The sequence below is a fragment of the Rhyacophila brunnea genome, unplaced genomic scaffold (genome assembly GCF_057557595.1).
Source record: "Rhyacophila brunnea isolate RB1 unplaced genomic scaffold, BYU_Rbru_1.0 scaffold_17, whole genome shotgun sequence".
NCBI lineage: Eukaryota > Metazoa > Arthropoda > Insecta > Trichoptera > Rhyacophilidae > Rhyacophila > Rhyacophila brunnea.
Genome location: NW_028232827.1, coordinates 13,857,540 through 13,870,097, shown reverse-complemented (window position 1 = coordinate 13,870,097; position 12,558 = coordinate 13,857,540). Strand labels below are relative to the sequence as shown.

The following is a 12,558-nucleotide window of genomic DNA, read 5'->3' as shown; positions in this document are numbered from 1 at the left end:
GTGGCCAGAAAATGAGGCCCGAGATGTCCACAAATAGATCACTGGCCACCGAGCGAGCTGGAAATAAACCAAGGCGCGGCGGATTCCTCAAACCCGTTTGCGTCATTCAGGAACATCCAGACGATTACAATAATAATTATTTTCAACTATCCAAAACTCCGAGAGATTATTCACAGCGGTTGGAATATAAATTATACATCAAAAATTCAATTGAAACTTTCTCTTTCTATTTTCTTCGCTTGACTTCTGAATGATAACTTAACTTTAATTATTACTCATTTAAAATAATATTTTTTTAAGAAAAGGAACTAAGACAAGTAAGAAAGAACTTATTAAATAAATTACAATATTATTGTTCTATAAATCTTTATGATTTCGGTTAACTTTGCTCTTGTTCCGTTGGCAAAGATTTTTTTGTAAAAAATAGTTTGTCCCATAAATTCGTTTTGATGATAATAGATTTTTTTTTATTGTAATAATGCAAAATTTAATATTGTGTGGTTATGTTAGCATGTATTTACATGATAGTTATAAAAAAATACTGCTAAGAATTTTAACGTAGTTAGTTTATGTCTTAAACTCAGTTGTCCAATTTAAGAATACGCATTTACGATTGTTGGTTTTCATGTAGAATACCAAATAAGCTGCCGCGGACGCAATAATGCGACAAACTTTCGAGTAAAATCGAGAAAAAAGTCGAAAGCGCCCCCTGCCGTCCGTTTCCGAAGTTTTCAAAGAATTCGCCCGGAGTGTTGGGTTTCGTTCGGCACCGAAGCTCGTTTCTTGGCACCGTTCCCGCGCCGTACGTAAATAGGCAGCGCCGAATCGCTCGCCCAGCTTTTCTCGCGCTGTACCGCCATTGTATTTCCGAAGCGACAACCGCGCGGTGTACATCAGTTAGTACTCTCCAATATTTTCCTGATAAAATCTACAAATTATCTCCGATATCTATTTGATCTTCGTCTAAACAAAGTTCACGAAACACCTGTCGGCTTCGTCTTTTTATTTATCTTAAATTATCAATTAGTAACATTACATTATTTATTGATAACATCTCAAATTGTTCTTCGACATTTATTTAATCTTCATTCAAATAAATTTTACGGATCACCAATCGATCTGGTTCTTTTGATTTTCGCGAATTATCTTCTATATTATATTTTTTTATTTTACTTCAACTATTGTTTAAATAATTTTCACTAATCATCTGATAATTTTCTCTTAGTAAACTCGAATTATGTGCCGGTGAAAATATAAGTTTTGTTATTAGTTAAATATTTCAACAAAAGTTTTACTTTAACAATTTATTTTTATTTTATTCGTCGACAGTACCTACAGTTTTGAAAACGTTGGTTTATAATATAAAAAAATGTGCAAAAAATATTAAAAATATAAAAGTGATACTTGCTTCAATGTTAATTAAAATACAGTGATTTTTATTTCAACAGAAGCAATCAGTGCATGTATTTGCTACTAATCTATTTAATAATAATACAAAATGTGCATGATCTTTAAACAAATATTTGTAAGTGAAAGTGCTTAAGGAGGTCTCTAAGTTTGTGAAAAACAATTGTATTTGGAAAAAAAATTAAATATGCACTCAAAGAGCGATGTATATTTAATAAAAGAAATACAATATCCAGTGCTCAAACTTTCGAATCTCCAAGCAAACTTTCATATTATAGTTTCAGTATATCAAAATACAAAAAGTGACTTTATCAACGTGGCATACCAAGTTTGAATTTTACCTTCAATTAATTTGTTTCGATGTCTTAGATATCACGTTATTGTATTCTAGTATTCTGAACAGTCTGCTTACTTTTTATTTTAAAGGTAGCGGCCAAAATGTATAGTTTATGGTGTTATAATGTGATATTATTATTTGATGCAGTTTTGTCTGACTTAGTATATTTTTAATTACCTCTGATATGAACGGTAAAACTCAGTAATTAGAATCAAGTAAAATTATAAATTATTTCACCAACAATTATTATTTTGTATTCTAACCTTGTTAAATTGTTTTCTGGGATTTTATAGCATTTATAAATAACGTATTATTTGAAGTTGTATTTTAAATGGTAAATACTTACTTAATGGTTTGAATAATAGATTATTAATAATTATTTTATCTTCTAATTAAAAATGATGGTCCCAAAAAACAAAAAATTATAAAAATTATGTATTTTTTAACATCACTTTCGTGGAAATATATATTTTTATATATCATAATACGTAGTTATTTCATTATATTATAATATAAATTGGGATAAGTTATAAATCTGAATACGTGTGCTAGAAAAATTGCTATACGAGTATTTGGTGGTGGGCGACTTCCCGAAATAAACTGTGGTTTAAAATCATTCAAGGACTTTTATACTATTAAATTAGAATATTATGTTATATTTTAGAATTGAGAATTAACAAATTTGTGATAATAATATCTTATAAATATTCTCAAGTGATCGATGTTTTATAAATTTAATCTAGTAAAAAACTGAAATTACCACCAATTTTTATAATATACTTAGGTATATGTATTTTTTAATTAGAAATATAGATACCAATTGAGTACCTATTCTTTTGAATAAATAAATTGTTGAATATTGAAATAGTAAAGCTACATGTCTTCTGATTTATAAGAGTAATATATTTTGATTATTATCGTAATTCATATATTTTTTTTATTATTTTACAGGAAGGCTCCAGGGCTGTTTCTCGTGTCTCAATAGCCCCATACTTTCATCAGCTCAATCATGCCAAAGGTCGTCAAACAGGAGGGAGATGATCCCGACCCGACCCCATACCTGTTCGTGTCTCTGGAACAGAAGCGCATTGACCAGAGCAAGCCTTACGATGGCAAGAAAGCCTGCTGGGTGCCTGATGAGAAGGAGGGTTACGTACAGGGAGAGATCAAGGCCACCAAGGGAGAGCTGGTTACCGTCGGCCTTCCTGGTGGAGAGGTGAGATAATGAAACTCCAAGAGATAATGATGGTACTCGATACCATCACAATCACAAAAAATATTCTTTCATATTGGAAAGTTGTGAACCCCTTGGGGTACACTTCTAGTATCATATTATCGATGTTATGATTTTGCAGAAGATTTTTAAAATAATAAAAATAATAAAGACATTGACGATGTGTAGATATTGTACTGATACAAACTGGCCAACTTCTAACTATTATAAAGTATATGTTTACATATTTTTCTAAACGCCAGATTACTATATTCGTTTTCTATTGAACAGTAGGTATAATACTATTAAATTAAAATTTACATCAATTAGTCTCAGTTGACAACTTTAGTATCACATAAAGTTGATAATCGATTTGTCTGGTGACACAGTATAAGTTGATAGTACTTTTTTGCGAGAGAAATCGATTTGAATATAAAAATTTGTCGATAAATCAAGACAGAAGTAAACTGTATAAAGTAATAATATCGTAAATACGGCTATAACAAAACCAAATTGTTATTAAATTTAATAAATATTAATTAGAAATTGCAATCATGTAAACTTCTTACTGCTGAATTAAGCCAAATAAATTCATAAAATTGTTATAAACAGTTTAAAAAATCATGCAAAATCATAGCTACGTTTAGGATTATTAGGGTAATGGTTACTTATGGAATAAAAACAGCCTCTTTAAAATGATAAATGTATTCTAGTATACCTACTATAGAATGAGCAATCAATTTACATTGGGTTTCTCAAGTTAATTAGAATGTCATGTAAATTTAGTATTATATGATAATATACCTATTAAATGAAATAAATAAATGTATATTGAGTAAAATTTATATATTGAGATTCAAAATTGGATTTCTGGATATATTTTATTGCAAACTAAATTTTTAAATAAGTCAATGGCATTTTGACACAATGCTGGACTGGTCTTTTTTGACAGAATGCTTTTTTTTCGACCATGTCCGATGTTATTAGGTTCATATGGGCCTCCACAGAGTGGAGGTTTGTATTAACAGATTTTGTTTTTACGAGAAATGTATGTCAGCCACCTGCTCAACCTATTAGGTCCATACTCATACACAAGTTGAAAAATAGTATGTGTACTTGAAAGACTCAGGATTTAAACCTGGGACCCACGACACTATAGGCCGACGCTTAAGTCGCGCGGCCATCGTGGACACTGTCTATACCGTAGATGTATTGTCTATACTTATAAACAATAATTATTATATATATTTATAATATAGGGGGTTTGATAATTGGTATTATAGATAGGCTGTTTTTAGTACCGGAAAGTGACTTTAGAATCAATTTAAATCCTTTGGCGCTATGTATGAGCAGGAAAAGAACTTCAAGAAGGACATTGTGGGGCAAGTGAACCCGCCGAAATTCGAAAAAGTCGAGGACATGGCTGATCTGACGTACCTTAACGAAGCCGCCGTGCTCCACAATCTCAGGCAGCGATACTACCACAAATTAATCTATGTAAGTCCAACTCCAATGAGACGCCATAACTAAACCATGTTCTCTTTTGTCTCTGCGCCCACAGTCCAAGGACTACAAGAAAGACCTGGTCGGTCAAGTCAACCCCCCCAAGTACGAGAAGTGCGAGGATATGTCCAACTTGACATACTTGAACGATGCCTCTGTCTTGCACAACTTGAAGCAGAGATATTACCACAAGCTCATCTACGTAAGTCTGCGCCCACCGCAGCGCACCACAGCTTATGCAGCTTTGAAATGATTGACGCTCCCTGTTGATGTGATTGCGAATTCTGATCCAACAACCCAATTGTCGAATCGATGGCATAATCCTAAAAGTATAATTGCAAATCAAAATTCAAACTAGATTTTCAAATGCATTATAATAAAAAACAAAACAAACAACGTTTTTAATCAAATCAGATTTGACATATGTCATAGTAGTACAAATTTTCACCGCTAGGGAAACAGTACTAAAATTCAGTCGCCCCATACGTACCTACTATGGTCATACTTTATCTTACTGAACTCAGCTTTTTTTATAATATAATATATTAGGTACTATTTTAAATATTAAAATTCATGGTCTATAATTTAAAAGAAACTGTACTTAAATGTTATGCCATCGAAATAACATCCGTTCAAATATAACATCCAATTCTTTTCACCAGCATACCCTATGAACATCCACAATGCCCTTACTTATTTTCCTTCTTCTTCGTGGCGTAGCTCTTGTCTAATCTATAAAATTATCTCTATCGCCTCTAGACTATTGCTCAAAAAATCCATATTTTTATTTTTATAGTAGGTAGTTATAGCATTCTGTTTCAACAAATAAGCAATTTTAAAAAAAATGTGATGGTACGGGAACAATTGTAATGATTCTTCCTTTGTTTTTTCATGCAATGACAGTTTTCGCTATACAACTGTGATATATTTAAATATCTGTGGCAGTTGCCAAGATGTTTAGTTAGTTTGGAGCTTAAATAAAGCTATTTAAAGCTGACCCGCCATAATGAATCTCTCATCGGGCGTGTGTATAATAATAATATGTAATAGACAATCTTATCTTATAAAATGACTCAATCAATTATTCTTCGATTCAAAAATAGTAAAATTGGCACCGCGAATGCATTTGTTTATCGAAAATATTCAAATCATTATGCAGTTCATCATCGCCAATGACGTGCAAAATATGTTTCTTGGCAACTTTATGCAATTATTTTGTGAACATACAATAAATATATAGTAAAACTTATATAATATCTCGTGCTTACCATTTAAATATATATCCCCAACTGCCAGTAGTATTTTGTATACATATATATTATATATGCAATAAAAACAGCTTAGTTGAAATTTTAAATTAGAAACACGAAAATGAAACAACACGTCGATTAAATGCACTTATTTATATTACTATATTATTTCAGTATTTATCTCTGTATAGACAATTTAAAATTACGTTTATTTTATAGTTATAAGTATGCTCTGCTATTATGCGTGCATTCATATTGATTATAATGACGTATTTATCTATTTTCTTTACGGACAATACTGACGTAGATATAAATTAGCGCTATTATATATTATTTGAATTTCGAATTATTTACCTCTATGCTTCTTCCGAATTCCTTAAATTTTGAATATCCCGCTTTATTCTTATTGGCCTCTGCAAGCACCGCCACTAACGCGGATCCAGGGTCTGAATGGATTCAACAACGACGCCAAAAGACTGGCGTGTGTTCCTGTTTTGAAAGTGTTTTTTCTTTCTTTTTTCAAAAACTGTTTTCTCTATTTTTTAGGCATATCGATTTCTTTTTAGACCATCAATTCTTACATAATATGCGAAAATGCATACTTTTTCAATTAAACATTAGAATATTGTATTAATGAATTATAACGTATTATTTGAATTCACGTAAGAATTATATGTGTATTGTATTAATAAAATATACACCAAATACTGACCTTATGTTGTCAAAGCGCGATATGTATTTTTGTAAAATGCTTAACTAAAAAATACCTATACTTATTTCAATTTTATCATTGAATTTCGATTGTCCAAACCGAATTTTTATTGTTTATATTGTACGAAAAAAAACAGTTTATATTATTGAACTGATTAAAAAACTAGTAAAAGAAAATGGTGTCAAAAAGAAACAGATATGTCAATATTTTTTCCAGAGTTCCAGATTATCCGGAAAAGTATAATACAGTACCCCGGATATAAAGGAGTTTCGTTTAATCAATTTTCTGTTTTAGCTTGAATAGTTTATAGAAGTGACTGACATTTTTTATTATATTATATTTTATCTATGTCTGGGTTGAAAAGGCGTAAACCGCTGTATTCAGATCGTGATTTATTTTTATCACTGTATTTATGGTCAGAAAAATTATCACGATATCTATTGTAATATTTTTCCAGACCATTTCATTTCGGTGTATAAAATGACCAGATTAATTGTGGGTGCTTATGTTTATATTTATAAGTTTACCAACGTGATCAAGTGTAATTTTTATGTAGCAAAATATATGTTTAAATAATATTCTATAAAGTATGCATTTAAATTAATATATCAGATTAATAAGTGAACTATATTAAATATGTAAAAAACTTATATTAATATATAATACACTTTATCACGTAGTCGTAACGTAATGAAAAATATAAAAAACATGAATATTTCAGTTACAATTTTCATTACAACTAATAATTGTTGTCTCAGTAAAAAGGAAGAATACAAATTATGCGTTAAAATACACGAACAATTATATATAAAATATACGAAAATGGCTTGTTTATTTGTAATTGTAATTATATCAAATTTCATTTATTTTAAAATGTCATTTGGCATTTGTATAAAAGATAAAATTTTATTTATATCCTATATTCGATAGAGCTTTTTTCGTTGTATAAAAATATATTATAATGAATGGAAAATAATATCCTACACAAAACATAGATTGTTATGTAAAAATATGATCGAGAGAGTATCTTCCTTATTGCTAGGCATTACAAAAATGCCTTGTTTAAATTCTTTCAAACAGTATATGGAGAAAAATTGTCCAATATTAATGATGTTTGTTCTGCACCCCATCAGACTTACTCAGGTCTTTTCTGCGTCGCCATCAACCCCTACAAGAGGTACCCCGTATACACCAACCGTTGCGCCAAGCTGTACCGTGGTAAGAGGCGTTCAGAAGTGCCCCCCCACATCTTCGCCATCTCTGACGGAGCTTACGTCAACATGTTGACCAACCACGAGAACCAGTCTATGTTGATCACGTAAGTCCATTTAACAAAATAATATTAATGTTTATTTAACGGTTCTCACGGACTAGTTGTTAAAATCGACATCACTGCGAACCGGTTGATATATATATTTTTCTAACGGTACAACAATATTTAAAAAGATTGCAAAAACAGCAATACTATAAAAATATGTACATACATAATATAATCTTTTGTGTTGTGATCTCACCAGGAATCGACCAGTACATTACATATTATTGACTAAATCAATTCTAATAAAAATTTACTTTTGATCGAGTAGTTTTAAATTCATTCATTCATATGTACGGCGGCAGGGTGTAGGCATTATTATTAACTCTGACGAAACCGGAAGACATTACTAACTCCGGTTTCGTTTCCGCAGAAAACTTGAGTATCCCGCAAATCGATCCTATCGAGATACCGTCGCTCCGTAGAACAATATCTTTGTATGCGTCGCATGAAGTACTGCGTAATTACAAGCATTCTGTTCGACGGTAAATCGGACTGTTCGTAACGATAATATTATTCGTAAATTTCTCAGTTTAAAAGTAAAAACGCCATAAGTATTTTGGGTATTTCAATAAATCTTGATCCCCCAAAACAGTCGAATTTATATTTAAAGTTACAAAAATATATTACACGTAAAAAGGGAAATCAGATTATCTGTCAGTTAAATTACTAATATTAAAAATATTGAATGTAGAAAAATGTGTTTTACTAGAGAAAAACCCGAAAATTTTGCTACATAATTGTTCTATTTTTTCTATCAATACAATGTTGTTTAAAATCTTTAAAATATTGTAATACACCCGATATAACGTGTTTCATAAAGTAGTTAAAAAGAGCTTAAAAATTGAGGAAAATCTCAGTGGTTTTTCCCACCAAACTGGAAGCAAAATATTGTATAATAATTGTTCTTATCAAAGCGTCAAGTTAAAATAATAATAATAATGATCGGTAGATAATGCTGACTTTGCGATGTTGTGCGTGTGATTAATAATACTTGCTTTCTTTGTCCCCAGTGGAGAGTCCGGAGCTGGTAAGACTGAGAACACGAAGAAGGTAATTGCGTACTTCGCCACCGTCGGTGCCTCCTCCAAGGCTAAGGATGACCCCAACATCAAGAAGGGAAATCTTGAGGATCAAGTCGTACAAACCAATCCCGTCCTTGAGGCGTTCGGTAACGCTAAGACCGTGCGTAACGACAACTCTTCTCGTTTCGTAAGTATTATACCACTTATATAATATAATACCAATTTAAATAAATGATAAATCAAAACATTACTCTCATATAGTTTAAAAAAGTTTTACTATTTAAAAACTAGTTGACACATTTATGAAAATAAAGAAAGAAAAAAGAAAAAAGAACGCACAGCTGGTGCGATGGCTTAAATAGAAAGGAATAAGTAATCCAAAAAATTATTAACATGAAATTGTTATATTCAGGCAACTGGGCTAAATAGAGTTACCTTAGCATTTAAACATAAATTTTACAAATTCATTATTTTATTCCTATCAAATTTAATAGAGCATTCAAAATACAGTATGTTCTCTTTATTGATTGCAATAATATTATGTTTTATAATAAATTTAAAAAACCTAGAAACAATAAAATTTCAATGCAATAATTATATAGAGGATAAAACACCAAGAATGCTTGTATTTAAAAATACTTGGTTATTTATTATAAATTAATATAATTTTATTAAATATCCGTTTTCTTTCTTCTCCAGGGTAAATTCATCCGTATTCACTTCGGTAACTCAGGAAAACTGGCCGGAGCTGATATTGAGACTTGTAAGTTATACTTAACCTTTTTTACTAAGTAGATACTTTCTCATTTACCAGTTACTAAATAACTAGTATCTTAGTTTCAACAATCACTAGTATCACTATAATATTTTTGTTGCTTATTGATTTTTCTATAGATATTAAATTTTTATTAAATTTAATTTTAATTTACGTTTAAAAACCGTGATATAATAAATTGATGCCAAAGATTGTACGAGTTTTTTTTACTGATAGAGACAAATAATTTGGTTCATATAGTAGTTTGATGTTTGGGGAGAATTACGTAGAATTATTGGTCTTTAATACTTTGTTACTTTATCTTCCAGACCTGCTTGAGAAAGCTCGTGTCATCTCCCAGCAGTCTCTTGAGCGTTCTTACCACATCTTCTACCAGATGATGTCCAACGCTGTCGATGGATTGAAGGGTATGTATCAGTACGGATGGAGCAAATATTTGAGAGTAGAAGAGATCCCAATATTAGAGTCAAAAAGATTTTTTGTAAATGATTGAATCCGTCAAACTTTAATAATTTAAATATTGCATTATAGTCATAATTACATTAGTACTATCAAAACATTAACTTATTTATTATTTTTATATTCTTGAAAAAATATTTGCTTTGATAGAAGTTCTCATTATTTTTAAAGTTTCCTTTAAAAACCGTACCTCATTATTTATATTATAATATTGTGTAGTACTTATGTACATTTTTAATGAAAGATTATCTATTTTATTATAATATGCCCCTTGACATGAAATAATTAATGATCATTATGAAACTTATAAAAAGATCAGGGTACTTTGTTTATTCTTCTGTCTATTTTATGAAACAATGATTTAAGTACCATTTTTTTTAAATTGTGGAATAATAATCATTGATTATTTATACTTATTCAAATTAAACTATATCAAACTTTGCTCCCCTCAATATAATATTAAAAGACACATAAAACTGTATTACGAACACATGATAACATGTTTTGTGGTGACTCTAGAAATTTGCCTGTTGAGTAATGACATCCACGACTATTACTTCGTATCCCAGGGAAAGACTACAATTCCCAGCATGGATGACGGAGAGGAATGTAATTTGACAGATGTAAGTGTGGCCCTAGACGTCTCCAAGAACGGAAGATCGCTTTCAAAATTATTGGGCAACGCTACTTTACCCAATTGGCAAAAAAATAAACCGTAGTACCAAGGAAACAATCCAAAAACTATTGGAAAGTGTTTTTTTGTGTGTTCCTAGATGAAGATATAAACCTCATATTCTGAGGCAGGAGAGAATAGCTGAATGCAGTTTTATGAGGTCCTTGCAATTCAATACTGACGAATTGCAAGGCGGTGGCTTTAGTCTATAGTGCATTTTTATTACAGATATATTGTGAAAATTGACTTTCATTCAATATTCTGTAAAATACCCATAGGACTTTTGCAGATTTTTTTTATCCTTTGCCCAATGAACCAAACTACACGCATGTAGTCGAATGCTTTCGAAATTGTCAAAAAGTAACCAAGAACGTAACATATTAAAGTATTTTCCAATTACTAATTGTAACATAGATCACTGTTATTTTGTAAAGATTGATTCAATACATACATTTGTTTGAAGTTGTTACACATTTTGACAATTTTGTTACATTCAAAATATTCCCAGTATCTATCAATGTGAATACTCATTGCAAACAAGTAGTACATGACTTGCATGCACACATTGATTGATACACACCCTAATCCAGCTCAAAATCCGTATGATTTAAGGACAATAGAAAAATACAAAGCATTATATGTGACTTTTGCTTTAACCCTTCTGTAGAAAAAGCGTTGTTGTCCAACGATATCCATGACTACTACATCGTAGCTCAGGGAAAGACCACAATCCCCAGTGTAGATGATCATGAGGAAATGCTGATCACTGACGTAAGTGCGGAATTTGTAGACCAACCGCACCTGCTGATATTTTCTGCTTCTGTAACTAACACTAGTAAATCCAATACTTACTAACTTTTAATTCATTGAAGTATATCTTCAAGGTTTTCCTAATTAAACCGTAACTTTCTGACGTTGCCGGTACTTTAGTATTTAAGAAACAAAAACAAAAAAAAAACCGTATTTATATAAATACACAAACGATGTTATTAAACTTGAAAATAATAAGAATACAAGAGAATCGGTAACGTCAGTCTGTACTCACAGGAAGCAACGAAAAACTAATTGGGAACACATATAATATTAATCATATGTTGTCCATAAGTATTTTTTTCAGTTTGCATCACTAACTTCTACCACGCAAGGGAGGTGAGCGGATAGCTTCCAGAGGCGACTGCGTTTGCGACGTATCACATACAAAATAAGATTAATTACTTACATGACATATTTTTGCAGCGACAGTTATGTTTACACACATGTTTCTTACGACGTACATTATTTCTAGTATAATGTGACAGAGCAGAATTACATGAATTATTTAAGTGATTCTATTTTCATGAACGATATTTTAATTATTAAACTAATAATACATATTAAACTAATTACGTTAAAAGATTCATTAATAAACTGTGAATATTTTTTTCGTATATATCAACTTAGTTAAATATGTTACTTTAATCAAGACGTGTCTAATAAAATAGGATCACTTATAACCAGGATTCAGTGGAGTACAGTTTGTGGGGGTAGAACGGTGTGTGGACATAATATTTGTTTGTTGCTGGTTCACAGAGACCACTTTACTTAGCAACCGTATCGGCGACTATCCATTCATATGCAACGGCAAGACTCGAATACCCGGCATCAATGACGGGCTGGAGTTCGACGTGACGGACGTAAGTGGCGCTGCGCCTTGGCGGTGAGAGCGCGCTGGCCCGCCTCCTGGAGCCTCACATCGTCTCATATAAACTTTGCCATTGTTCCAACCTTTAGTTTTTAACGAACCAATATACATAGCTATTTGTCAATATGAGTTTTATCAGTTCATACGTATCGTAAAAAGTTTTCCAAATGAAATGTTTGGTAATTGCTGGTGGTTTGGTAATTATTTT

The 12,558-nt window shown here is 31.2% G+C and overlaps 1 protein-coding gene across 1 annotated transcript in view; it reads left to right on the top strand.

The window, feature by feature from the left end:
* The first annotated feature begins 2,695 nt into the window (after nucleotides 1-2,695).
* Nucleotides 2,696-12,558, top strand: part of LOC147073717 (myosin heavy chain, muscle-like) — a 28,527-nt gene continuing 18,664 nt past the window's right edge. The window contains 7 exon segments of the mRNA XM_085944675.1: nucleotides 2,696-2,960; nucleotides 4,519-4,662; nucleotides 7,556-7,740; nucleotides 8,751-8,949; nucleotides 9,462-9,525; nucleotides 9,846-9,944; nucleotides 11,337-11,440. Coding sequence (XP_085800801.1) covers nucleotides 2,754-2,960; nucleotides 4,519-4,662; nucleotides 7,556-7,740; nucleotides 8,751-8,949; nucleotides 9,462-9,525; nucleotides 9,846-9,944; nucleotides 11,337-11,440 — 1,002 coding nt within the window. The 5' untranslated portion in view covers nucleotides 2,696-2,753.